This window comes from Leopardus geoffroyi, chromosome C2 (assembly GCF_018350155.1).
Source record: "Leopardus geoffroyi isolate Oge1 chromosome C2, O.geoffroyi_Oge1_pat1.0, whole genome shotgun sequence".
Taxonomy (NCBI): Eukaryota; Metazoa; Chordata; class Mammalia; order Carnivora; family Felidae; genus Leopardus; species Leopardus geoffroyi.
The window spans coordinates 65944308-65972032 of NC_059333.1; the positions used below are offsets into that span (position 1 = coordinate 65944308).

A 27725-nucleotide genomic window follows, 5' to 3' on the forward strand; every position below is an offset into this window, starting at 1 on the left:
GCAGAGAACAGACCAGAAGGGACACATGATATAAGCAAAGTGCTGAGTGAAAGAAACCTGCAACCAAGAGTACACTATCCATCAAGGCTTTCATTCACAATAAGAAAGAGTTTCCTGGACAAACAAAAGTTAAAAGGAATTCATTACCACTAAACCAGCCTTACAAGAAATGTTAAGGAGGGCTCTTTGAATGGAAAAGAAACACCATAAGCAAGGAAGTAGGAAGCACCAAAGCAAAAGTAAAATTAAGTATATCTAAAAACTCAGTCAAAGGATTCACAAAAAGGATGTACAGCATGACACTATGTACCTAAAATGTAGGGGGAAGAGGAGTAAAACCTTAATGCTTTTAGAATGGGTTCGAACTTAAGCAACCATCAATTTAAAATAGAGTGTTATATGCATAGATGTTACATATCAACCTAATGGTAACATCAAAAACCAGTAACATATATGCAAAAAATAAAGAGGAAGGAATCCAAGTACATCATTAAAGAAAACCGGAAAATCATGAGAGAAAAGAGTAAAAGAAAGGAACAGAGAACTACAAAAATAAACATAAACAAATAGCAAATGGAAATAAGTACATGCTTATAAATAATTACTTTGAATGTAAACGGACTAAATGCTGCAACACAAGACATAGGGTGATGGAATGGATAAAGAAGCAAGATTGAACTCCACATTGGGTGTAGAGATTACTTAAATAAATAAATAAAAATAACTTTAAAAAAAAGGCCCATCTGTATGCTGCCTACAAGAAACTCATTTCAGATCTAAAGACACCTGCAGATTGAAAGTGAAGGGTTGGAAAAACATTTATCATGCAAATGGAAGTAAAAAGAAAGCCAGATTAGTAATACTTCTAGACTTCAAAACAAAGAGTGTAGCAAGAGAAAGAAGGACAGTACATAATCATAAGTGGAACAATCCAATAAGAAGATATATATAACAATTGTAAATATTTCTACACCCAGCATGTGAACACTCAAAGTTGCTAATAATGAACATAAAGGAAGTAATCGATAGTAATGCAATAATAGTCAAGAAATTTAACATCTCACTTACATCAATGGTTAGATCATCCAAACAGACAATCAATAAGGAGAGTGGCTTTTAAGGACACATTAGATCAGATGGATTTAAGAGAGAGATTCAAAACATCACATTCTAAAATAGTGGCACACACATTCTTTTCAAGTGTACATGGAAGAGTCTCCAGAAGAGATCACATGTTAAACCACAAATCTCAAAAAATTCAAAAAGTTTGAAATCATATTATGCACCTATTCTAACTACAATACTATGAAACTAGAAAACAACCACAAGTAAAATCTGGGAAGAACACACATACATAGAGGTTAAATAATATGCTACTAAACAATGAATGGGTCAACCAAGAAATAAAGAGGAAATTTTAAAAATACATGGAGACAAATTAAAATGAAAAAACACGATGGTCCAAAATCTTTGGGATGCAGCAAAAGAGATTCTAAGAGGTAAGAGTCCATTTCTTGGTTTGCCTCTCTCTCTTGCTTTTCCCCTTTGTTAGTCTGATGATGGTTACCAGAGGGAGATGGGCGGGGGTATGGCTTAACTAGGTAGTGGGGATTAAAGACTGCACTTGTGATGAGCACCTTGTGTTGTATTGGAAGTGTTGAGTCACTATATTGTATACCTAAAACTAATATTACACTGTATGTTAGCTAACTGGAATTTAAATTAAAACTTTAAAAAAAGAGGGAAGTTTGGAGTAATACAGGCCTACCTCAAGAAGCAAGAAAAATCTCCAACAACCTAACCTTACACCTAAAGGACCAAGAAAAAGAACAAACAAGGGTGCCTGGGTGGCTCCATCAGTTAAGCGTCTGACTTCAGCTCAGGTCATGATCTTGCAGTTTGTGAGTTCAAGCCCCATGTTGGTCTCAGGGCTGACAGCTCAGAGACTGGAGCTGCTTCAGATTTTGTGTCTCCCTCTCTCTCTGCTCCTCTCCTGCTCATGCTCTCTCTTTCTCTTTCTTTCTCAAAAATAAATAATAAAATATTTTTAAAAGAACAAAAAACGTTAGAAACAACAACAGCAACAAATGAAACCTCAAACCAGTAGAAGGAAGGACATAATAAAGATTAGAGCAGAAATAAACAAATAGAAACTTAAAAAAAAATAGAATAGATCAATGAAACCAGGATCTGCTTCTTTGAAAAAAATCAACAAAATTGATAAACTAGACGAGAGAGAGAGAGAGAGAGCGCGTGCTCAAACAAAACCAGAAATGAAAGAGGAGAAATAACAACCAACACCACAGAAATACAAAGAAAGATTTAGAAAGAAACATACTTGTCCAGGTCAGGACACATGTTCAGAAAAGACCTGAGAAAACCCTAAGTTTTCACCACCTACCTGAGCACATCCCAGAGAAATCCTAAGAGGTTTTGAGAAGGACCACTTGCTTGGTTGATAAACACCTGTTGTCCTCAGATTCCTCCTCTAGTGAAACACTCCTTTAGTAGACTAGCTTTGTTGTTCTTTCTAAATATAAATATTCCTTGACCAGGTAACACATTCCGTGAATTCACACTAAGGATACTTCCTAGGTTAATCAGATCTGTTTTCCTCTGAAGAGTGGCTTAGGAGCTCCATGTTTCTGGTTGCTGCAACAGACAACATGTAGAACGGAGGTCAGAGACTCAAATTTCTCCTACTTTCCAGCCGTGCTTGAGATGGATTCAGACCCTAGTTGTGGGGCATCTGTACGCTGTCCTTAATAATTACAGTGTCTTATCCAGCTGTTTTTTTAGCTTAGAGGCATGCCTAATGTTGAAGCAGTGCTTGCAGACTGCAGATGCCAGGCAGTTCCACAGCCTTCCTCCTGTCTTCTGGTCCATGAGCTCACAAGAGACCCTTCTAGAAGATCCCTGCAGAACCTGAGAATAGTTTCTTTGCCTCAGTGGTTTTATAACCTGTTCTTAGTTCCCTGTTTCTGCTGTAAATAATTCACCATTTTTTTCTAAGTGAGATAAGGCCGGCCCTCGTGAGCCAGGGGAGATTTGAGAGATGATGAAAGCTATGTATTTTGCCCACAACCCAAGGACTTCTGGCAAGCTGCCCCACCTGAGCTGGGATCCTGCCCTTTTTTTTTTTTTTTTCATGAACACAGAAATGCCTGTTTTTACAAAAAGGCCTATTTTTTTAAAGACTTTTTTTTTTAGGGTATAGATTCGCAACAAAATTGAGAGGAAGGTACAGAGATTCCCCATTTAGTCTCTGTTCCTGCACATACATAGCCTCATAGCCTGCCCCAATATCAACATCCCCCACCAGAATGGTACATTTGTTACAATCAATGAACTGACACTGACACATCATAATCACTCAAAGTCTATAGTTTACATTAGAGTTCATTCTTGGTGTTGTGCATTTATACGTTTGGATAAATGTACATTGACATATATACATCATTATACCATCATACAAAAGTATTTTCACTGCATTAGAAATACTCTGTTCTCCCAGAAAGGCCTCCTTTAAACTTGGAGATCAAAGTTTCCTGGAATGAGTTCCTAACACTTTTCAGTCTTCCCACTCACTGTGGTTGTGTCCCACTGGTCATAGCTTTGCAGGATACCAGGCCCTGAATATAGCTGCCAGGGCACACTAGATAGGCTGATTCCACTGGGAACTCAATCCAGTATTTCAGCCCTTCTAGATCCTCCCTGTCTAAGACCCAAGTCAACCTCCTAACAAGTGGGATTTATAATCCAATGCTCCCCAGCCCTAGCTGAATCCCCTGGACAGACAGGAACTGGACTGGAAGAAAGGAGTCCCCAGGAGCATGGGTCCTATTCACCACTGCTGGCTGAAGGTCACTAACAGTGAGATGTGTGCACCATCTTATTTCTGCATTTTCTTGGGAAGAGCAAAGCAAGGAACCCCTTGATGAATGTTGACCCTAGACTCCAATCCTCCTCACTCCTGGGAGGGGAAAGTTGAGTGGAAGAGAAGAAACCAGTCCAACTAAAAAACGAAAACAGACTCATACTTATTCTTGCTTTTCTTATCTCAGGAGAGCTTGATTAAAACATCTAGTTCAAGATAAAAATAATTTAAATCAGAAATAAGTATAAAGAAGTCCAAATTTTCCCAAGAAGTCTGTGATAATTGTTTGGACATCCCCAGTTCTTATCCCTACCCATATAATTGATCAGCTCCCCCTCCTTCCTCCTCTTTCTCCCCTTCTTCCTCCACCAATGACCCAGCTTTACTGTTGTCAGAAGCACGTACCTGGTCCACTCTCCACGTCAGTCATAAAACACCTTTTAAAACAAAGCAAGTAGAAGAAACATAGTCTGTGAAACCCACTGCTTTTGGCTTTTGTCTGCTCTTTTCCCTTGAGAGCTAGAATGCCATCAGGCTGCTGCCAGGGAACATGAAAGATCAGGTGGACTGGTGAGGAGCTGCTGGCTCTGGCCAAGCCCGGAGGAGGACAGAGCCTTGGACCCTTTCTCCGAGGCCGTTCTGTGGCTCCTGGTCGGCCATCAGTCCTGAGGTGGAGCTGCAGGTCACACACCCTGCTATGGGCTCAAACCCCTCATTCCTCCCTTTTCTTCTCTCCCTGTGTGTCCCTCTCTTACATAAACATTCTGGCCCTCACTCATCATCCAGTACTTGGTTCACTTTCATGCCAAGTAACAATGTCCAGGAAGGTGGCTTACTTAGACAAAGGACAAAGCGTTAGGAGATCTAATTGTGAATTAACTTTCCCCGAGAGGTACAGCACAGACACCCTCAGATGCATGAATTTCCTCAGAATCAGTTAGACAAAGCAGACACTAGCAACATTCCTCACCTTCTCCTGTGCTTTACAGTGAAGACATGAGAGAGAAAAAAGTAGGGGCACATAATGAGAGTAAATACGGTAGTAGGTTCATTTGCTAGTTGGAGCTCTGGACTTGGGACTTAGGAGTGCCAGATGGGGGCCATTCAGAGCCTACGTCTGACCTGGACTGAAATGTAGGTGAGAGACAAGATTGGCTCACATCCTAGGAAATAACCCATAACTAGGGAAGAGGAAGCACTGCCTTACCTTCAACAGGAGCCACCGCCTCTGCCCAGGCAAATTGTGCTCTACTGCGAAAAGCATAATTTTAAGGTAATGTTCCAGTCTTCACCAAGGCAGCGACTTCAGGGGTACAGAGGTTTTGATTGATCCTTTGTTCCTAGTTATTCAAAGTGGATCCCAAAGGAGAAGTCACAGCAAAGAAGTTGCCACCAAGCAGGTATGGATTTCTTTCTTTCTCTTTTGCTGGGGGCAGACTGCACATCCACCCTCCAGCTCTCTGCAAAAGAAGTGTGGGAGCACAACTGTATCTTAACATTTGAGAGCAGCATCAGAGAGGGTTGTATATCCCGTTGGCCTTGCTGCTGTTCACATTTCCAGGATGGAAAAAAACATGAAGATAATCATTTAATACAGAGTTCCATTAACCATGCTCCCTGATCATGCAAGTATCTCCTAAAGAAATAATCACAGTGGAAATGTCAATCTTGTATCAGCCACGATGAGTCACACATACAATCGGCCCCCTCTCTGTTGCAGGGCTGGAGTCTCCAGATCCAGAAAATACCAAGGTGCGGGGACTGTGGGAGCTGGGAACGACTCAGCCCTGTTCCTGTAGGCCACTGGGGGAACTGGCAGCCCTTGGGACCAGGCTGAGACTCGGCAGCAGGAGTCGTAGGGCCTCACCACCTCAGTGAGGGGTCCCTCAGGGGCTTTTCCAAACCCCTACCCAGTCCTAGGGCCTAGTTGGCTTTGGGCCAGTGAGGTTTCTACCTTTACTTGCCAGAGTACACACCTTGTCCCACAGGACAAAAACCTCTCCTACATGTGCTTGTAGAAGCCCTCCTTCTTCCCATACTACAGCCCATCCTGATTGAGGCTATAGTCAGAGGCTTTAAGACAATACCTTATCTGGGAATGGTCAGGAGTCACCTCTGAGGCCACTGAACCTTAATTCAGTGAGTCAGCTGTGACAGGCACTATACCACTCCCACATGGGGTGGTTGTGAGGCTCTGCTGCTGGGAAAGTCAACGGTCAGCACCAAGACAGCCGAGGTGACTGGGTTATTTCCACTGGGATGGGCCTTTGATCTCTAATGATATGACCAGAGTCCAAATATTCTAAGCAAGGCCCCAGAGGCTACTACTTACTTAATTAGTTATCTAATAGGAAAGATTAATTTTTCCATATACCGAAAATACTCATTTTTAAAATATACTTGAAAAATATGTGTTAGTTGTATAATGAACAATCTAAACCAGGGATTGGCAAATTATGGCTTACAAGCCAAATCAGAACCACCAACTATTTTTGTAAATACACTTTTATTAGAACACAGCCATGCTTGTTAATTACGTATCACCTACAGCTGCTTTTGCCTTAGGACAGCAGAATTGAGTAGTTGCAAAAGAGACAGTATAGCCCCCAAAGCCTAAAATGTTAACTATCTGGCCCTTTACAGGAAAAGTTTGCCAACTCCTAGTCTCAAACTATCAACTTACTCTTCAATTATTATGGAACAAACATAATAAAACAACCACAAAACTGATTAGACTATTGTTAGTAGGTAATAGCTTTTTAAATGGATGTAACACATGATTGCTCTTTGTAAAATGATGAATCATAAAGCTAAAAATAGAACTACCTTATGATTCAGCAATTGCACGACTAGGTATTTACCTAAAGGATACAAAAATACTGATTTGAAGGGACACATGCACCCTGATATTCATAGCAGCATTATAAACAATAGCCAAATTGTGGAAAGAGCCCAAATGTCCATCAACTGATGAATGGATAAATAGGGTATGGTATACATACAATGGAATATTACTCAGCCATCAAAAAGAATGAAATCTTGCCATTTGCAATGACGTGGCTAGAGCTAGAGAGTATTATGCTAAGCGAAAAGAAGTCAGTCAGAGAAATAAATACCTTATGACTTCACTCATAGGTGGAATTTAAGAAACAAAACAGATGAACATAGAGGGAGAAAAAAGAGAGGCAAACCATAAAATAGACTCTTAACTATACAGAACACACTGAGGGTTGCTTTAGGGGAGGATGGGCTACATGGGTAATGGGCATTGAGGGGAGGCACTTGTGATGAGCACTGGGTGTTAAATATAAGTGATGAATCACTAAATTCTACTCCTGAAACCAATATTGCACTATATGTTAACTAAAATTTAAGCAAACACTTGAAACAATAAGTAAGTAAGTAAGTAAGTAGGTAAGAATCAGCATAGATAAAGCTAATCTCCTTAAGCCAAAAGTAACTGCTATAACTAGTTTGGGGTATTTGTTGCCAGTCTCCTCTGCATTCACATACACATATGTGTACTAATAAGCCATTTGTTGTCATATTATTCTCATTCTATTTTTCCACTCAACAAACTTTTCATATCTGTTTTCCATATGGAGACTTTCCACATCCATATGTAGCTCTACCTCATTAACTTTATATGTATTATACATAGATTATGTGCATTTTAATTTTTGTTACTGTGAAATCCCCTCCATAGTGCCTGCACCAATTTATACTCCCACCAGCAGGGAATGATACTGTTCCTCCACACCCTGATGCTTGCTATTTATTAAGCATTTTCCTGCTTACTAATGTGTCAGTTTGCCAGGCCTAATTTTTTTTTGTCGTATTGCCTTTTCTTGGCCTTCCAGAACAATGCAGAGGAATAGTTAAGACCAAGCATAGTCTTAGGGATGATGTATACAGTTATGTGAGTAGTACACTGCACAATTCTAAGGGTACCATTCATAAACCCTTAGAGGTCTTAGATTTTTTGTCACATTTCTGATTTTAATTCATTTTTATTTCATGTGTGGACTCATATTTCTTGGAGACTGCTCTGTCGGACTCTTTGACACAGGAGTGTGTGTGGTGCCTTCTAAGTGGTATGATTTGAAGGGGACTGGGAAGAGTTGCCTATCACCCAATACCTCCTCATCCACCTGCCATACCTTCTAAACTTCTGTGAAACACCAAAATAACAATATCCAACTGGAAATTAAGATAAAGAGATATATCCAAATTGTTCATGTAATGTATGAAACAATTCTCCTGGGTCTCTATGAATGCCAAACTATAAAACCCTAGGCAATAAGAACACTGCATGTGTATGTAAGAGACAGTTCAATCAGAAGTCATTGTGTCCTGTTAAATATTGGAAAATGGTGCAGGGTGTGCTTTTGACTTGGGCTGATACCAGCTCTTGACCCTGATCTGTATCTAGGAACAAATTTTCTGACAGCTTGAATCTGATGCCTGTACCCCAGGAAGAACAAAAGCCATGTTTCATTTATGGCCACCTAAAGATAGCAGCTGACTTTTCATATTTGAATTCATGTAATGTGATCTTTGCTAAGTTCCCTCTGGGTGCCTGTCCCATGTCAGGGCCAAGGAGGGAGTCCTGTGCAATATTTGATCCATTTTTAAAAAAACTTTAAATATATGATCTCATTTTATCCCTGTGACTTTTGTGACAAAAAATGTAACTTACATAGTACATAGTGTATCCATTTGCACTATAGGAAGAATCAGAATAAAGGGAAAAGGAAGTTCAATCACTTGTTGCCTTTGTGCCCTTGGACATACAGCCCCAGTTTCCTCAGTTGTAGACAGTAAGACCTGTCTTGCCCTGCTCAACTGCGGAAAGACCTCACTCTGCTTACCTCACTGGCACCTCACTTTGTAACAACAAAACCTGTGTAATAGGAGTTAATAAAATTTTCTACCTTCTCCCTTCACCGAATAAAGCCAAGAGTTTGTAAGCTTCACTGTCAATTTCTTAGAAACCCAGTTATTGTGTAAGTTTCCCTTTACCTGCTTTTTCCCCTCTTTACCCTCTGGCCAGTTCTGATATATATACACACACACATACATACATACATTTCTGATTTTATACATTTATGTGTATAGATACATACATATATCTACACACATAAGATATATTATACATAAACATATGTGTATTATAATCCTGCTGCTTCCAATAGTTTCCATCCCTAAAATCATGAGTTCTGTATCATTTTCTCCTTCCACTTAGACTCCTTTTGGCTTCAAGTCCAAGTTGCCCACGCTTTCCTCCCCATAATCTTGGCGACCTAGTTCCAAAGCTTTTTGATTTGACTCATTTGAAGATTAAATGTATATTCACCTCCTCCCCACCCCCTTTTCCTTGGAAGGAGCTGTCTAACCCCCAAATGTATATTGACTTTAGACAACAATTTACAAGCCCGGTTATTTCATATGTGTATTTGATTACTTCCCCCATTTTGTAGAACCCCCAAAATGTTTGAATTGCCATACCCTCTGCCTTCCGCTCAGTCATCTTCTCCATCGTGTCCTCTTTGTGTCCAGCTGATTTTCTGTCTGGGTTAGTTGGATTTCTTAGGTCCTTACCACTCCAAGTGTGGACATAGACCAGCAGCACCAGCAGCATCCAGGAGCCTGTGGGAAAGAAGGCGCGGGGCCCACCCAAGACCCAGGGACTAAAACGTGCATTTAACAAGCTCCCCAGGTGATCTGTATTCACTTTAATGCTGGGGAACCTGCTCTGAAATTATATGCACGTGCTCTGGGTTCCCTTAACGTGGAATCTGAAGCAGACGAACAAGACAAGGCAGGCAGAAATTTTATCTTTACTGTCGCCGATTTCCAATGTGGCTGGAAAGCCAGGGACGTTCAAGCTCAAGCGCAGCTGGACTGTGACCTGGTTATCTTTTTATTTCTCACTGTAGTGCTTTTAACTACTGTTGCTTCTTCTTTCCTTTACTTCTTTAACTCCTTTCCTCCTGCTTCATCTCTGCCCCTGCCGTCTGCTTCCTCACGGCCCTGCCTGGCTCCACAGCTGCCTTCTCTGTGTCAGGGTTGCCTGTGCAAAGCAGGACTGAGATATGTGGCCACTCACATCAGTCTACTGTTTGGCCTTCCCTTTTAATATTCGTTAAATATTTGATCAACATTTATTTAGTGACAAGTCATGTTATTTCACTTATTTAAAAAAATTTTTTTAATGTCTATTTTTCAGAGAGAGACAGACAGAGCGTGAGTGGGGGAGGGGCAGAGAGAGAGGGAGACACAGAATCGGAAGCAGGCTCCAGGCTCTGAGCTGTCAGCACAGAGCCCGATGCGGGGCTCAAACTCACAGACTATGAGATCATGACCTGAGCTGAAGTCGGACCCTTAACAGACTGAGGCACCCAGGTGCCCCACAAGTGATGCTGTTTTAAAAATTTATGGTAAAATACAGATAAAATGTACTGTCTTAGCCATTTTTAAGTGTACAGTAATGTTAAGTACATTTATATTGTTGTGCAACCGATCTTTTTTCATCTGATAAAACTAAAACTCTACCCATTAAACAACTCCTTATTCCTCTCTTGCTCCAGCCCCTGGCAACCATTCTCCTACCTTTTTATACTTTATTGAGAAATAACTGCAAATAAATTTGTATATATTTAAAATGTACAACGTGATGATTTGCTATACATATACATTTTAGAATGATTACCAACATCGGAATAATTAACGCATCCATCGCCCCACACAGTAGACATAGTTAATTAACTGTGTGTGTGTGTGCGTGTGTGTGTGCGTGTGTGTGTGTGGTAAGAATGCTTAAGATCTACTCCCAGCAGCTTTCAAATAAATAATACTGTATTATTAGCCAACTGACTACATTAACAATGCTGTATTATTAACTATAATGCCTATACATTGCCGCCATTCTACTTTCCGTTTCTATGAGGTTAGCTTTTTATTAGTTTAGGTATCTCGTACAACTGGAACCATATAGTACTTGTCCTTTTGTGACTGGCTTATTTCATTAGCGTAATGTCCTCAAAGTTTGTCCATGTTGTAGCCTGTGTCAGAATTCCCTTCCTTTTCAAGGCTGAAAATATTCCGTTATATGTATATATCACATTTTGTTTGTCCATTCATCCGTTGGTGGACACTTTGGTTGCCTCCACCTGTGTTGTGAATAACGCTGCTGTGAACGTGGGTGTGCAAATATCTCTTCAAGACCCGGCTTTCAATCCAGAAGTGGAATTGCTGGATCATATGGTTCTATTTTTAATTTTTGGGGGAACCACCATACTGTTTTCCACAGTGGCTGCACCATCTCCCATTCCCACTAGCAATGCACGAGGGTTCTAATTTCTTCACATCCTTGCCACACACTTGTTATTTTCTGGGTTTGTGACAGCAGCCATCCTAACGGATGTAAAGTGAGGTCCCATTGCATTTCCCTAACGATTGTTGCCAGGCATCTTTTCATATATTTGTTGGTGAGTGATTTTTTTTTTCTGATGCAGAAGGTGTATCACGTACTTCATGGTCAAAATAAGTAATTTATTCTGTGCCATGTTCCAAACCAGACAACTTCTTAGAAGTCATGTTTAAGTGTTTCGATAATATTCTACTCATTCCATGAAAACAGCCCTACACCACACATGATTCTGCTTCTGACTCTGCCAATTTTAGCAGGTTATTCAGGGTTGTCCAGAGGCTTCTCCTCAAGTGGTTGGCTGCAGTGGCCCAGCGTGACAGGCATACAAGTGCCCCCGATTACTCCACAGGGACTAGTTTGCATGGTCAAGGAGTGCTTAAATCTCTGCCTCAGGGTGATGATGACCTCAGTAGGAAAGGAAACAGCTTATGATTTACTTCATTTCTGATTTGTTCTAGCAACATTTTGATACCCTTTGAATACGGTGGCTCCCTTGTCAGCAGCCCAGTCAGTCAGCCCTTTAAGTTGCTGTGTCTGTATATCTGCCTTCAGTGTCACTAGGAGAGGATCTCAGTGGGTCACTGGATCACTTGTCCCTGAGAGAGAGCAGTAACCCCATCCTTCACAGGCACCCAGAAAGTCTATGGACCCTTTGTTCAGGTTCCTGGACCTGGTCCAACCCGGAGCCCCTCTGAGGGCGTTGTGAATGGGGTGGGCCTACTTAGCATCCTCTTGCTGCGAGGTCAGGCTGGGTGAATTTAGGAGTCTCCTTTATGAGGACAGAGATGGGAGGCTGTGAATACTTGTCTGCAACATCATTTCTTCTCATGTAATTGTCTCACAAATGTTGGCATTTTATCTGACACATCTTATCTTCTGATGTGAGGGGACAGGGGAGGGGGTAATGCTTTTTTCTACCAAAAGCTTTCCTTGATCTCTGTGCTTAAAAAAAGTTATTTAGTGGGTGTCCTTTCAAAACCCCAGATCTGACTTTAACTCCCACACTGCTGCCAATCCCTTCTCTTCGAGCCAGAGTCCACTCTTGCCCCTTCAGAGTTACCAGACAGAAACAGAAGCTTCAATCCTTGTCACTGAAGAAGATTAAAGAGTTAATGGTGCAGCAGGGAGGCAGGAGAGGGTCAACCACAGGCGAAGCAGTCCCGATCAATGGAAGGGGCCTCTCTGAAGACTTCCTGTTTTGCCATTTTTGTCAAGGCATTTGGGCCTGACCTCAGCATCAGCCTGTAACACAGAGAAGACTGAGCAGCGAAGGCTCTGCCGGACGGTCTGAGATGTGGTCCCTCCTGGAGACACCAGCAAGTTGTGTAGCTTAGTTTACAGGAGCAACAGAACCAGAGAAGAGATTGATTTTAGCTAATGCAGCTTAAACTTCTGGGCCCCTTACTTACATAGGCTCCTTCCCACAGTCGTGTGTTTTTGTAACATTTTCAAAAGGAAGATATTTAAGCATGGTTGTTTTGAGACGATTTCTACTCCACTGTCCTATTTCCCCTGAAGTCAGGGGTTGATGGAAGCCGGCCATGGGCTCATTGGAGATTAGTTTAGGGGCAGCTGAGTTGGGGATACGTGTAGTTTGGGTGTATTCACGTGGTGGTGGTTACTTGCGTGTGAAGTTGAGTTCCTGCTACCCATCCAGTGTAGCAATGGGTCCCAGGAATGCCCCACTCTGCTGCTCGTCCACTATCACCGCAGGTGGCCAGCACAGGCTAAAGGAGGGGAATGAGGTTTGAAATGTGTGGAGCCAGAACCTAGACTGTGCAAAATTCTTCCCTATATGAACATTTATACGAAAGAATTTTGATAGAGGTCTTAAGTTTGACAACAATCCTCAGCTAGATGGGAAGATGAAAAATTTTCCCATTATCATAATAAAAAGCAAATTTTGACCAGTGATGCTAGAGGAAAAACTTTATTATCTTTCTGTTCTTGGCATAAAAAATGACATTACAAAATCATTGTTCTTTGAGGGGAATAATTTGCTTTCTATTGCTGCTGCAATATTACCACAAACTTGGTGGCCTGATATAAAATTTATTATCTTATAGTTCCAGATGTCAGAAGTCCAAAGTCAGTATCACTGACTGAAAATCAAGGTGTTGTCAGGCTGGTGCCTTCTGGAAGGTCTAGGGGAGAATCTGTTTCCTTGCCTTTTCCAGTTTCTAGAGACTGCCCAGATTCCTTGGCTCATGGCCCCTTCCTCCATCTTCAAAGCCAGCAATGTAGCATCTGAGACCACATCTCAGACCAGCCGGCAGAGACTTCACTGCTCACTTTTCCACTGTCACATCTTTTCCTCTGACCAAACCCAGGAATGTATCTCTGATCTTCAGGATTCATGTGATTATATCAGGCCCACATGGTTACTTCTGGATAATCTCCCTATTTGAGGTCTGTACCCTCAGTCACATCTGTAAAGACCCTTCTGCCATATAAGGAAGCACATTCACGTGTTCTAGGGATTAGGACCTGGATATCTTTGGGGGCCATTATTCTGTTTCCCACAAAGGACAATATTAATATTTGTAATTCATTGTGATTTCCTTTCTTAATCTTTCTCACAAATACATATTCTCTTTGGTACCTAATTATGTATTTGCAATGAGTATTCTTTTTCTTGAAGAAGACCCCCTCCAGTTGTAGAAGCCTCAGACCCCACATAATCTAACTACTGCCTACCTCTGCTTGCCCATTGACTAAGTTGAGAATTTGGTGAACGTTCCTCCACACCAGCTGGGCAGAGTCTGTCCTTGGCTGGGTGGTTCTGCTCATGGACCAGCGAGGGAGCCAGGGAAGAGCAGGAGAGGATAGTGCCCGTGTCTCACACGGTATCCCTGGAGAATCACTTACTGAGCAGAGTGCAGCGTGTGGACATGCAGGAAGGGACACCCTGGTGGAGGTGGAGCTCCAGGGGTGCATATGGAGGGCAGTGGAAGAGCCTCTGAACCGCTGGACTGGGAACTTAGTGAATGCCCTGCTTTGGCAACTGCCATGGTGCTCTTCTCAACAGAAGCAGGGCACCCAGTCCACTCTTTCCCTCCTGTTTGTGAATCCAAGACCATCATGTCCAGCTTTCTGTGGGATTCTTTTCTGGTCCCAGTATTAACCGAAGTCTCTCTTGCTCCTTCCATAGCAGACACTTAACTCACGTTTCCTTTAGAATTTCCCTCCACTGTCGCCTTGGGATGCATCACTCTCCTTCCTTTCTCTCTCCCCAAGTTCAGACTTGTCTTCCCTGTAGCACCATTTTCCAGCATGCTCAGATTACCAAGCCATGGAGGAACAGGTGCAACGCCCAGAGCAAACACAACTGGATTCAATTGAAACTGCATATTTAATTAGTCTTATTAAACTCACATGAAAGAGAGATGTGGCTGACATACCAGTCACCAAGTTATTGTAATTTTCCTGTCTACAGGACACCATGCTGTAAGGACTGATGTAAGGGGGGAGTAGGGACAGAATTGCAGGCATCAGCTGGCACACCCATCCACCCCAGGTCAGATCTATTTCTAACAAAACTCTAGGGATTCTGTTTCCATTATCTCTTGCCATGTAACAACCTCCCCAAAACTTACTCCCCCAAACCAGCCACCATTTTATTTTCTGTCATGATTCTGTGTTGGCAGAGCTCAGTCAGGAGTTCTGCTCCACATGACATCAGTAGGACACTTAACTAGGCTGGGACGTCCACAAGCGCTTGTTTAAATGTCTGGGGCTTGATGGGGATGGCTGGAAGGCTGGGGCAGCTGGGTCTTTGTCATCTGGTCGTGTCAAAATTTTCCCTCTTCACCTGGCCTCTCCGCATGGTCCCTTCAGGGGGTGATCACCCCAGCAGCGTAGCTAAACTTTCTCACATGGTGGGTTAGGACTCCCGAAAGGGCAGAAGCGGAGGCTACCAGGCCTTGTGGCTTTGGCCCAGGACTGGCACAGTGTCACTTCTGACGACTCTACTGGTTAAAGCAAGTCACAGGCCCTCCCGGATTCCTCACAGGAAAGGATGGCGCTAAGGTGTGGCCCGCAGGAGGGGTGGTTTTGGCGAGCATAGGTTTTTGGGAGCATAGCTGTCACAGGGTCTCTGGGGCTTCCTGACCACATGAGAGACTGAACTGCAGAATGTACAAGATCTGTCTAACAGTAAGCTTAGGCCAAACAAAGTAAAAGTTACACAAATGCCCTGAAATGAGTCTCTGGCATTAATCCTAATACCCCCTCATTACGGAACTGGAGAATGTATCAGTCAGACACAGCATAAGTAAAAGCCTCCTCTCCTTTGTCCCTTTGCGAACAATTCTTTGTACGTGTAATTCTGCTGTAAGTTGTTTTTGCTGGCTCTTGTTCAGGCTGCTGTGTTCGTCTCTGGTTCATGATTTGTGAGTTTTTGCTCGTATTTCTTGAAAACTACTTGTATGATTCTTTGTGCCTGGGTGGAAAGTGGTTCCTCTAGAGAGGAGGAGTGTGTCTGCCTCTGAGGGTGTCTGGGAACATTGCCCACCCAAAAGCTCTTTAAATCGAATACTTGGCTTCAGGTTTTTGGGAACGCTCTGCATACACATTTTGTCAGCAAGCCCATTTGAGGTCAGTGTTATGATTTGAAAAATCAGGGCAGATTCTGTGCACACCGGTTCAGTTCAAGTTTCTGTCAGCCTATTTTATTTGCAGTTTTCTGGAGGGTCGGGGCTGCAGGACAGATTAATTTCTAATTCGTCTTTACAGGTGAAACTGCTTGCTGTCATCTGTCATGCTGTTGGAAACAGAAACTCGAGTGTTGAAATTTTTTTTTTTAATATTTATTTATTTTTGAGACAGAGAGAGACAGAGCATGAACGGGGGTGGGTCAGAGAGAGGGAGAGACACAGAATCTGAAACAGGCTCCAGGCCCCGAGCTGTCAGCACAGAGCCCGATGCGGGGCCCGAACTCACGGACCGCGAGATCATGACCTGAGCTGAAATCGGACGCCTAACCGACTGAGCCACCCAGGAGCCCCTCGAGTGTTAAAATTTTACTAAGGTTTTATTTGAGGTTTAGAAAAGGCAGCGTCATCTGTGGTGTGGCAGCCCTTCAGAATCAGTGCGCAGAGAAGTTTTGAGAAGAGTCATGAACGGGACAGCTCCCCATTTCTGCTCACCGTCCTCTGTGCTCGTTCTAAGTACAGAATCCAAGTCACGCTGTCCGGGTGCAAGCTGCCTGGGGCGAGCCTCTTGAACACAGCTCTATTAATGGGTACAAGTTCTTTGATTATTCACTCATGTCCCAGCTAGACTGAGACCTGGGCCATTTTCTTCCTGCTTCCTGAGCCTGGCTCCTCTCTGTCTTTCTCCCCATTTGCTTGGTTACTCAGTTGAAATCCCTCTTTCTGCACAGCTTTTAAGTTTTCTCTGGGAGCTTGGGCCACAACATGCCTGAGAGACTGTCTCCCTCGGGTCTCCCTAGTCCCAGACCATCTCCAGGAAGTGGGCTGTTCTATGGGCCTTTGACCAGATCATGGGCTCCTAATCTTAGTATATTCTGTAACTCAACCCAGATAGCCTTTTCTTTTTCCTTCTCATCTCTTCTCCTTCCCCTTCTCTCTCCATTGTGCTTGCTCAACGTGCCAGGGCCCTATTATTGTATACACAATGCCATGGTTACATCTCTCTTGATAACAAGTCTAACCCACCCCCAAATCTTCCACCTGGGGTCAGCTCTTGGGTCCACAGAACCACATGTGAGCGACCACAGTGAGGACTGCCTCAGCATGTCTCTGTCCAGCCCTTTCGTTCCCTGTGGTTTTTTCACTTGTAGCCCAAGAGGCCCGGCAGCCAACCTGGAGGAAAGACCTGGAGAAAGCTGGAAACATGCTGCCCTTATGCACTGCGGAGCAGCAGATTCAGCTCCTGGGAAGCCTACCGTCAGCGCACTTGAAGGAGACGGGGGTCCCCAAATCTGCCGTGTATGCGGGGACAAGGCTACTGGCTACCACTTCAATGTCATGACATGTGAAGGATGCAAGGGCTTTTTCAGGTAGTTACCTGCCAACATTGGCCCACCTGCCACCTCCGACACTGGGTCATGTCTGATGGGGTTCTGCGTTACCCGCTGGGCACTGCTTCAGGGCCTCAGCTTGACCTATCTCCCGGGAGTGTGGGGCAGTGGCCCATTCAAAAGCCTCCTAATGTTTCAAGAGAGCCATGACTATCTCAGGGGAATTCTTCTTCTATCTTCCTACCCTACGTGGAAAAGGGCCCCTCTCATTAAGATATGCCTTTGTTTCTCCATGTGTTCTTGAATAAAATGGAGAATCAGTTCATAAAAGAGGAAAGCCAAACTGCAAGTACTCAAACCAGCTTTAGGGAGTGACTGTTAAGTAAAGAAAGGCATAAAAGAAAAGAAGAGTAGGACAAAGCAATCTCATCTAGAAGCAGGGAAATGGGGAGGTCCAAAAAAATTAAGGATTAAGAAGTTCCAGGCCAGAGCAAGACAGGCCTGGACAGAAGGGCTCACATTGTTCCAAGTGAAGAAAGAGTGAGGCCGAAGCTCCATACAGGGCTCAGATGGGAGGAAGAGCAGCTGACCAGGAAAGCAGAGCCAGAGAGAGAATGTGTGAGGAGGGATTCCCAGTCTGCCCTCAGGGCCAGGTATGTACACAGCAGCTCCCACCTAGGGGCCCGCTCAGGACCCTCCTGAATTCCCAGGACAGCCAGCCTGACTTGGTCCTCTGCAGAGTTCTTCCTGGTGGCCGGACATGTGAATGGACATGGACCCCAGAGCCAGGACCCACCCTAGGATCCCTAAGATGGGCCGCCAGTCAGCATGTCGTGGGTGGGGGGCCAGAACAAACGGGGGGTTGCGGGGGACTTCCAGGGAGGCCCTGAGGCAGCTCCGCATCTCCCAAGTGAAGAAGCACGGGCTTTGGGGCTGACGTGGTGAAGCTTCAGCTGCTCTCAGGTCCCACGGGGTGAGGCGTGGCCAATGCCCGTCAAGGGCACCCGTGTTCCAGCGAGAAATGAACGTGGCGTTGTACGATTGTAGCAGAGTCCAGAGTGAAATGTAGCTTGGAGCCCCCCAGCCTGGGAAGCTTGGGTATTCCCCGAACCTACCTTTTGCTCTTTGTTCTCTCACAGGAGAGCCATGAAACGCAACACCCGGCTGAGGTGCCCCTTTCGGAAGGGCGCCTGCGAGATCACCCAGAAGACCCGGAGACAATGCCAGGCCTGCCGCCTCCGCAAGTGCCTGGAGAGCGGCATGAAGAAGGAGAGTGAGCGGCGGGAAGTGCCTTGGGCGGGTGTGGGCTGGGGTGCACGGGCACTGAGTCCGGGGTCGGGGGGCAAGTAGGAAGGGAGCGTGGGGACGTGTATGAGCACGTGTACAGACATGCACCGTGAGCGTGCAGGGGTCAGCCCATGGCCTGGGTGCCGCGGGCGAAGTTGGGCAGAGCTTGTGGGCCATCTGCCAGCACCACCACGGGCCCTTGCCGGAGGTACTTGACGGGTGCAGGGCATCTTTATTCTCTGCTCCGGCAGGTGTGGTGGGCATCTCATGCCCCTCGCTCCCCTCAGGTGCCCTTGCATGATTCTTTTTGTCCCCTTCATAAGTGTCCTAATGGTGTTTTAGCAAAATTGGGCAAGGTGATTTTGGGAGAAGGAAGTCAGAGACCCATGGTGTGATATGACTTCCAACCTTCCAGTAGCGGGTGCCCATCAGCCTCCCAAACCTGGTGTCCTACAGAGGAACTGTTTGCAGACAGGTGCCAGAGGATGCTCTCATTCTACCTGCCAAGCTTTGGTGTTATAATTGTGTTCCCAGGTCACTGAGTTCAAAGCTAATCGGGAAAAGGCTGGAAGCTTCTAGTGTATATTTTTCTCCACTCGTCACAAAGTAGGCAGCCTCTTTCAGGGGACAAGTTCCCTGGGCATGTGGACAGAAAGCAAGTCTCTCCCCTGGCTGTCCCTGCTGTTCCTCACACCAACCCCACATCTTTGCTCTGCACACATAAGTGGGCTCCAGAAATCCACGGAAGGCCCTAAGGCTCCAGGCTACATAGGAAGTGGCTGGAGTTGATATTTCTTGCTAAGCAGTGGCCCCAGCTCGCTAGGGTCTTGGAGACCCAGATACCTTGGGGGACTCTGAGGAGTCTTGCTAGTATCTAATCCACCAAGAAAAAAAAATACTATCAGGTGCCACTGACCACTTATTACATGCCAGGAGCTCTGTTAGGCATTTTCCACCCAATGCCTCATCGTAGCAATGGTGTGAGGTGAGCATTGCCACTCCATATTATGAAGAAGGAAACTGAAGCCAAGAGCCGGTAAGGAGCTTGCTCAAGGTCACGGCTAGTAAATGGCAAAGCTGTCGTGCAAACCCAGCACCTTCTGATTTTGCGGCCCGAGTTCTTCCCACCGTTCTACAACGTTGTCCCAAAACCCACTGCCGTGCACAGCACACCAGCTACACCTCATTCTCTCCCCTTAAGCAGGGGAGCCTGGGAAAGGCGGGAGTTTTGTCACCAGCACGTCCCCTCCTGTCACAAAGTGCAGCCAAGCTCTAGCAGGTGCTTGCGCTTGCTTCTGGTTATCCCCGCAGTGATCATGTCGGACGCGGCTGTGGAGCAGAGGCGGGCCTTGATCAGGAGGAAGAAGAGAGAACGGATGGGCACTCAGCCCCTGGAAGCCAAGAGTCTGACTGAGGAACAGCAGACAATGATCAGAGAGCTGATGGATGCTCAGATGAAAACCTTTGACACCACCTTCTCCCACTTCAAGGATTTCCGGGTATGAGGATTTCCAGTTGGCTCAGCCATTATGCTAGCTCTTCAAAACCCCAGTCTTGTGCCCAGGGGTTCTCAAAGAGTGGCTCCTGCCCCAACAGCAGCAGTGTCCCTCGGAAATTGTTAGAAGTGCCAGTTCTCAGATCCTCCCAGACCTGCTGAGTCAGAAACTCTGAGGGAGGGCCCAGCAGTCAGTGTTTTGACAGGAACCCCTAGGTGATTCTGACACAAGTTCAGGTTTGAGAATTTCTTTTCTCTCCCTCCACAGCAGGTAGCAATTGGGTCTGAGCCATAAATAGAGTTTTGGAAAGCTGAGTAGCCCCAGGGCTGTTGGCATTCAGGGCTTTATGAGGACAGGGTCAGGACCATGGGGGTGGCATTTGTGAACGGGTTTTACAGATTTAAGAAACATTTGTGACCCCAGCAACGTTAGCCATGTTTGATCCCAGTGCCCCCCTCCTCCTCTGTGCTCACAAGTATTTTGGGTGGCCTGCTCCATTCAGAGAGCTGGCAGTCAGTGGCCCCAGAAGTCTGTTATTTCTTTCTTTCTGTTTTTTTAATGTTTTATTTATTTTTGAGAGAGAGAGACAGAGCGTGGACAAGGCAGGAGCAGAGAGAGAGGGAGACACAGAATCCAAAGTAGGCTCCAGGTTGTCAGCACAGTGCCCAACACGGGGCTTGAACTCACAAACCACAAGATCATGACCTGAGCCAAAGTCGGACGCTCAACCTACTGAGCCACCCAGGCGCCCCAGAAATCTGTTCTTTCTATCTGTAGCTCCCAGAACCTTCTTCCTAAGTCAGGCATGCTTGGAACACACCCATAGGTGGAGACCCCTTACCTCCTACTGGGAAGAGAGCAAACTCATTTCAGACCAGACAGGATGTGAGGGAACATGGACAGGCAGATCGAGAAAGTGCACCACCCGACAGCGGAAGCCCAGAGAGAAGAAACAAGTGCTCTGTGTGTGTGTGTGTGTGTGTGTGTGTGTGTGTATGTACCTGCTGTTGTGCGTCCTCTCAGGCTGCAGCTGTGGCTGTGCACACCCTCTGGGCCTGTGTGGAAACCTGTTTGGGAGAACACATGCCATCTCTCCTGTCCTCTCTTCACCTCCTGGCTCCTGTCCCAGCTGCCAGAAGTGCTCAGCAGCGGTCCTGGGATTCCGGAATCTCTGCAGACTCCATCGGGGGAAGACGCTGCCAAGTGGAGCCAGATCAGGGAGGATCTGTGCTCACTGAAGGTCTCTCTGCGGCTGCGGGGGAAAGATGGCAGCGTCTGGAACTACAGACCCCAAGCTGACAGCAGTGGGAAAGAGATCTTTTCCCTGCTGCCCCACATGGCTGACATGTCAACCTACATGTTCAAGGGCATCATTAACTTTGCCAAAGTCATCTCCCACTTCAGGTAGGACACAGGAGCTGGGTGAATGGTGTGGAAAGGAGCAGGCAGTAGCTAGTAGGTTCAAAGGGTGAAGGGTAGATCCCTCTGCATTTGGGAGCCCACAGACCCTCCTTTATCTCTACCAGCCCTGCCCCCCCCCCCCCCGGCCTGAAGCACCTGGTACTGCTGGGAAGTGGAGGCTTCACCCTCTGGTTCATTAGCTTTAGACTGCAGGCCTGCCATGTAACCCAACTGTGCCTCAGCGTTCTCGTCTGCTAATAACGCCCACTGCAAGTCTGTTGTGTGAAATAAGAAAACATCTTAAGAGCAGCCAGCACATACATGGTAGGCATTCAGATAGTAAATCTCTTCCCTATTGCCCCGCAAAAGGGCAGGAGTTGGCCATCTCAAGTTGATGGTTCAAGAACAAAGAAGGAGTAGGAAGGAAAGGGAAGGAAGTCCAGCGGGAGAAAGGGAGAGACAGGAACAGACACCAAGAGAAAGTTGTGAAGGTCATGAGGAAGAGGGGTGGTCCTGAGAACCAAAGGCTTGGGCTCCCCACAGCTAGGTATGGGGACAATGATGGACAACTGAGGTTGGCAAGAACCCCTGGGACCTTCTGGTGTGGTGGCAACCATGGCCCCGTGATATGTAGTCTGTCAGGTCTGGACAGGCATATTCTTCAGTCCGAGCACTGGTCTTGCCAGGCCTGGTGAGCTACAGCTGAGTCACACATACAAGAAGCCCCTGATTCCATCAGTAGGCAGAGGGCAGGTCATATTCCAGGACCCCACCAGTTCCCCTTGTGGCCCTGTGGGTGACACGCAGGCCTTATTTAATGGGGTGGCCACCGGTCAGATTGTAGCAAATTAGGTCGAGTAGGGAGAAAGGCTTACTTCCATGTGTGGATCTCGCAGATCCCCACTGACATCTGATGACCCACAATGTAACATCGAGGTGTGAGGTTACTTGCCATTTCTTGTGACCACAGTTGTGAGCACAGTCACCCTTAGAGGTACACATTAGTATCACCTTCTTTCTATTCTACAAATAGAAAACTGAGGTTCACCCCGGTCACGGAACTTGCACAGGGTCACAGTTAATCAGAGAGACCAGATTTGGAAGCAAAGAGTATAGAGTTCAAAGCCAGCTGCTTGCCAGGTCGTGAGCCAGGCACTGGGAGACTCGAGAGAATAGGATCAACTTCCTGAAATTATGGATCTAAAAGAAGGGAGGTGGTGCAAAAAACAAGGGACTGGATTTCCGATGAGACCAAAGCCAGGCCGAGGGCCCCCTCAAGAGCCAGCCTGACTGTCCTCCCTCTTGGGGTCCTACTGGGAACAGCCCTCAATGGGGAGCTGGGGGGTGGGCCTCTCAGATTGGGAGGTGTGTCAGTCTATCCAGGAATGTCAGAGGTGGCCACTGTGGCTAGGCCCGTATCAGTGTTGGGAGCAGGGCTTGCGGCATCCAGGCTGCCTGGAGAGAAGTGGCAGAAATTAAATCTAAAACAGACAGCAAGAAGCAAATATTCCTGCTGCATGGGACTCATGCACTGGAGGGGGTGGCAGAGAGGAGCGATCTGCTCAGCTGCTGTGAGGGGAGAGAGTGGAGGCAATCCAAAAGCCAGGACTCCTCATGGGGCCAGGGCCCCTGCTACCTGCCCCTACCGGATTTCTGCATGATGGGAGGGGGCTGGCCCATAGACCCCGTGTGGAAGCTGGCGCCCCCCATCCTTGCTGCCAGGGACCTGTCCATCGAAGACCAGATCTCCCTGCTGAAGGGGGCCACCTTTGAGCTGTGCCAACTGAGATTCAACACAGTGTTCAACGCAGAGACTGGAACCTGGGAGTGTGGCCGGCTGTCCTACTGTTTGGAGGACACTGCAGGTGCCAGACAGACGTCTGCCCCCAGGGCAGAGGGAGGGAAGGACAGCCCAGGGGGAGGGGAGGAGCCACACCAGGATCTGGGCATTTGGAACCAAGACCTTGGTGAGGGGAAGTCTGGGTCAGCTTCCTGAGGAGTTTGCTTGCCCTTCATGCCACACTCACCCACAGGTGGCTTCCAGCAGCTTCTCCTGGAGCCCGTGCTGAAATTCCACTATATGCTGAAGAAGCTGCAGCTGCATAAGGAGGAGTATGTGCTGATGCAGGCCATCTCTCTTTTCTCCCCAGGTGATGACCCCACCTGGCCTATGCGGCCACTTCCGCACCGCCCCCCCCTCATCCCCCCCCCCCCCCCGCTTGCTCACACCCCCCCTGGCTTAGCTATAGGAGGCAGCAACACCCCCAACCCCCACATCTCCCACCCTCCCCAGGGTGGGTCCCAACCAATGAATGGCCTTGCCCCCCAATTGCTGCTTGGCCAGGACCGGGACCCTGGCTGGTTTTTCCATGGGTCGGTGGGGTGATAAATAGCTCTCCCAGTGCTACCCTTACTTCCTGGCCTGGGTGCCTCTGACTCTGGAAGGTGGTTGGCTGGCCCTTTGCCCTCTCTGGGCGGAACTGAGCTTGTCTTCACCCCCACTGTCTTGCTGGCACCACACGGCCTTCCCCTCCCCACCAGACCGCCCTGGTGTGGTACAACGCAGTGTGGTGGACCAGCTGCAGGAGAGATTCGCCATCGCCCTGAAGGCCTACATCGAGTGCAATCGGCCCCAGCCTGCCCACCGGTGAGCAGCAAGCAGGGAGGGTGTGAGGGGGTCCCTTCAGCAGCCCCATCCTCCAGCGCCCCGCCCCCTCCCCAGGCCTCTCTGGGAGGGCAGACTGGAGCCACTCCTGGGGCAGCCTCTGATTGCTGGGGCTTTGGGGCCCTGCTCCGTGACCTCCAGTGAGGCCTCCTGCCCAGTCAGCCTGAGCTTCAGCCCAACTAGAGAAACCTGAGGAGGGCCAGAGGCCATGCCCAGCCATGGACATTGCTCCCTGGCTCACACCTGCCCTTTTACGCTCCTGTCAGCCAGGGACGGGAACAGCCAGGAATTCTCCTGAGGCTCCTACGGGGTCTTCTAGCAAGAGCCAGCAAGAACTGCAATGATAATAAAGATAACCAGGATAACAATAATGATGATAATAAGAAATACATTTGTATTGAGAAGTGTCAGCCCTGGTACCAAGCAGTTTACATGTATTGTCACCTTTAATCTTGAGAATAGCCCCATGGAGTGGGTGCCACCACTGTCCTGCGAGGGACTGGAGCCTCAGGGTCCAGAGCCAGCTGGGTTGGATCTGGAGCTAGCCCCGGGTGGATAAGTCCATGGCCCACACCTCCAGGAACAAACCCAAGCAAACAGGGTAGGAAACTTCTTGGTTTGTTCTGGTCACAAGCAAAGGAGGAAGCAAAGCTCAGGGCTTCACCAGATGGGGGTTTCCATCCCCTCAGCAGTCTCCATGACCTGGTGCCCGAAGGCCTCGGCCTTGAGGGGTGAAGGCCTGTACTGGGGATGCTGGCTGAGCCTAAAACCTCAAGTCCTTACTTGGCCTGCTTCAACTTTATTTTGAGCTCAGCATCTGGATGCTGGGGGTGACCAGGTCTAGATTTGCTTGGTCCTCCCCTGTATGGAGCCAGGAGGCGTCATGTGGAAACTAAGGCATAAGGTTTGTCTGAGACACTAGATACCAGGCTAGATGCAGGAAGGATCTTCAGGGCAGCCTGTAGTCCCTGCCTCCACAACTACTCCATTTGGTCCTGACCCACAGCCATTAGCCAAGGCAGTGATTTCTCTCCAAGATTGCCTTATGTACTTGGCCCCTGCAATGCCCGGATTTTCCCATGGAAATGTCTGTGTACAGGGACTCAAGCCCCATGCGTTAAGGGCAAGTGGAGAGTGCAAATCCACACCTCAATCCCCCCAAGGCTTTTCTGCCCTTTTCTTCCACAGACTAAGGGAAGCTTCAGGAATTCAACTGAACCTTATCTCTTGGCTTGCCTGAGATGTTTTGAGATTAACAGAACATCCAAGCTCCAAACTTGTGCAACTTCAAAGCAGTCCCAGGGTTGGCGGATGGGGACAAGGGTGGGCTGCACCCCCAACTTTTCCTCTGGCTGGTCTGCAGGTTCCTGTTCCTGAAGATCATGGCCATGCTCACCGAGCTCCGCAGCATCAATGCCCAGCACACCCAGCGTCTGCTTCGCATCCAGGACATACACCCCTTTGCTACCCCCCTCATGCGGGAGTTGTTCAGCATCACGGATGGCTGAGCAGCTGCCCCTTGGACGAGCCTCCGTGGGGCAGCCAGAGCCCTCGGAGCTGCCATTCCTGGGGCTAGATAGATGGATACGGCTGAGAGCTGACAATGCCTTACAGGTCCTGCCTCCCCAGGGAATGCACAACCACCCCCTCTGACAATGCTGCCTGGCATCCTTCAGGAAGGGGATAAGGGTCTCCCCAGCATGGAGAGTGAAGCCACATAGGCACTTTGATGAAGAGTGCACTGGCCTATAGGTTGGGCCCGTCCAGAGGCGAGATCACCCTCCCCTTAGAAATGGCCCTGTGGTCTGGGGATTTAGTGTCATGGTGGGAGAGGGGAAGAGGTGACTGGGGCTGGACCATCTGGGAGTCTATGCTCGCACCCAAGTTCATTAGCTTCTTGGATGTTTCCACTGCTATCTCTAAGTATCCCTGTCTTTCCCACCCCACTCATTCCCAACCTGCAGCCTCTTGTCCTGAGCTGTTCAGTGAGTCCCAGGCCTGTGTTCATCAGCAGGTGCATTTGTGTCTGTGAGAGAAGCCTGAAGGCCTGTAGCAAATGGCAGAAGCTTGTCATGACTTCTGTGTCTATTCTTCCTTCTTTCTGGGCACCTCATTCTGTGTCTCTGCATCCATTCAAACACATTAGTAAGCACCAACAGTTTGCAGCTCGCTGTGGGGTATACAATGCTGACTCAGACATGGTTCCCGACCTTCAATACTTTCAAGTTCAATCTAACAAAGCAGAAACAAATAGCTTTGATCAAAAGCAGTGATAATTGACATAAGAAACACAAGGAATTTCTGTGAATGCCATGTGGGGTTCTGCATGCACTTGAGGACCCAAGTGAGGGATCTCTGGAACGTGTGTTCGTGGGACCGAACTGGCTGTGTGCATATGTGTGTGCCTTGGTGTAGGTCTGCTCCGCATATGGACTGGGGCTTGGCTTTTCTCCTGAGGCTGGAACACAGGGGTGCTTTGTGTGACAAGGCTACACTGGCAGGTAGTTAATAAACCGTCTAGATACACATGCACCGTATGTTCCTGTTTACACGTCTATTTTGAAAGCTACAGAGTATGAAAGTGTTTGCGTTGTTTATAGCCATTTTGACTAAAAATGTTTTTGCCCTTTGTGCAAATTGTATTTTGACTAATTTCACAAAAGGCATTCTATACCCAAGGACAGGCTTAGCAAATAGGTTCCTGAGTTTAGTGTCAAATAAAGGCAAGAGGACTTAAATAACTTTTGGCTAGAGATGTAAACCTTTTTTTGCCTTCTTTTCTGGGGGAGAAAGAAATGTGGGGGTGGGAAAATAGAAGTATTATTATATATTTCTTTACTACTTATTTTATTATTGCCCTTTACACATCTAAAGGCTATTGGTGTAAAAACATAAAAATGATTTCACCTGGTTTGCTCACGATTATTCCATGTAAAAACCATATAAAAATGCTACATCTCCCCAATTGTGTATGTGTTTGTGTACATATATATAAAAAATTTAAACGTAGTAACTGAATTAATTTTAAATGTCTAATGTTTTGATGCAAATGAAGCTATAAGTGTTATAACTGAATTTTGAGGAACAGATACTTGTTTATCATTTTACAAGAAGGTGGCCAAACTTTGAGAACATAAGAAATCACTGATACTATAAATCAAGCAAGCATATTTCTTTCCACCCCTCCAGACTTATCAGCCTCTTCTGCATCAAGGATATAGAACACACTCATTTTTAGAAAAGAAACTGAGGAAAAAAGAGCTCCTCTCTCCAGATACAATGAATACAGATTTTGTTCCCGGGAATTTTGTCTAATTATACTCTTTTGGAAATATAAATTTCATTCAACTGTATTCATAAATCACATGCATCTCCTCTTCCCCCATTGAAATAATTTTGAGTGTGCTATGAATTCAAGAGCCCAGAACAGTTGCTAAATGTAGGCTGCAGTAAGGTGAAATTAAGATGAGATGTAAACTCCTATGTGCTCATATTGATTTTAAAAATATGTGGGCAGCTGAACGGATATGAACATAGGAGCTATGTATATTATAAAAACTATTGTAGTTCCAAGTGTAGTTTAG

At 46.5% G+C, this 27725-nt stretch overlaps 1 protein-coding gene across 4 annotated transcripts; it reads left to right on the top strand.

The window, feature by feature from the left end:
• Positions 1-4957: 4957 nt before the first annotated feature.
• On the top strand, positions 4958-27159 carry NR1I2 (nuclear receptor subfamily 1 group I member 2). Of its 4 annotated transcripts, XM_045502160.1 has the most exons (10): positions 4963-5277; positions 13487-13718; positions 17113-17331; positions 18432-18565; positions 19891-20078; positions 21205-21479; positions 23199-23341; positions 23510-23626; positions 24018-24123; positions 25505-27159. In XM_045502160.1, exons 3-10 carry the CDS (start codon positions 17177-17179, stop codon positions 25647-25649), a joined length of 1263 nt encoding a protein of 420 aa, XP_045358116.1. In that variant the 5' UTR covers positions 4963-5277; positions 13487-13718; positions 17113-17176; the 3' UTR covers positions 25650-27159. The 4 variants fall into 4 exon arrangements, with proteins under 4 accessions (XP_045358118.1, XP_045358116.1, XP_045358115.1 ...); XM_045502159.1 differs by lacking the exon at positions 13487-13718; XM_045502161.1 differs by lacking the exon at positions 13487-13718 and having other exon boundaries at positions 4963-5150.
• The last annotated feature ends 566 nt before the right edge of the window (positions 27160-27725 follow it).

Excerpts from the sequence above, each read along its gene's own strand:
- NR1I2 (XM_045502160.1), top strand. The coding sequence starts at position 17,177 with ATGCACTGCGGAGCAGCAGATTCAGCTCCTGGGAAGCCTACCGTCAGC. Across the intron at positions 18,566-19,890 it reads GAGCGGCATGAAGAAGGAGA|TGATCATGTCGGACGCGGCT; the intron begins GTGAGCGGCGGG and ends TTATCCCCGCAG. Across the intron at positions 23,627-24,017 it reads CATCTCTCTTTTCTCCCCAG|ACCGCCCTGGTGTGGTACAA; the intron begins GTGATGACCCCA and ends CCTCCCCACCAG.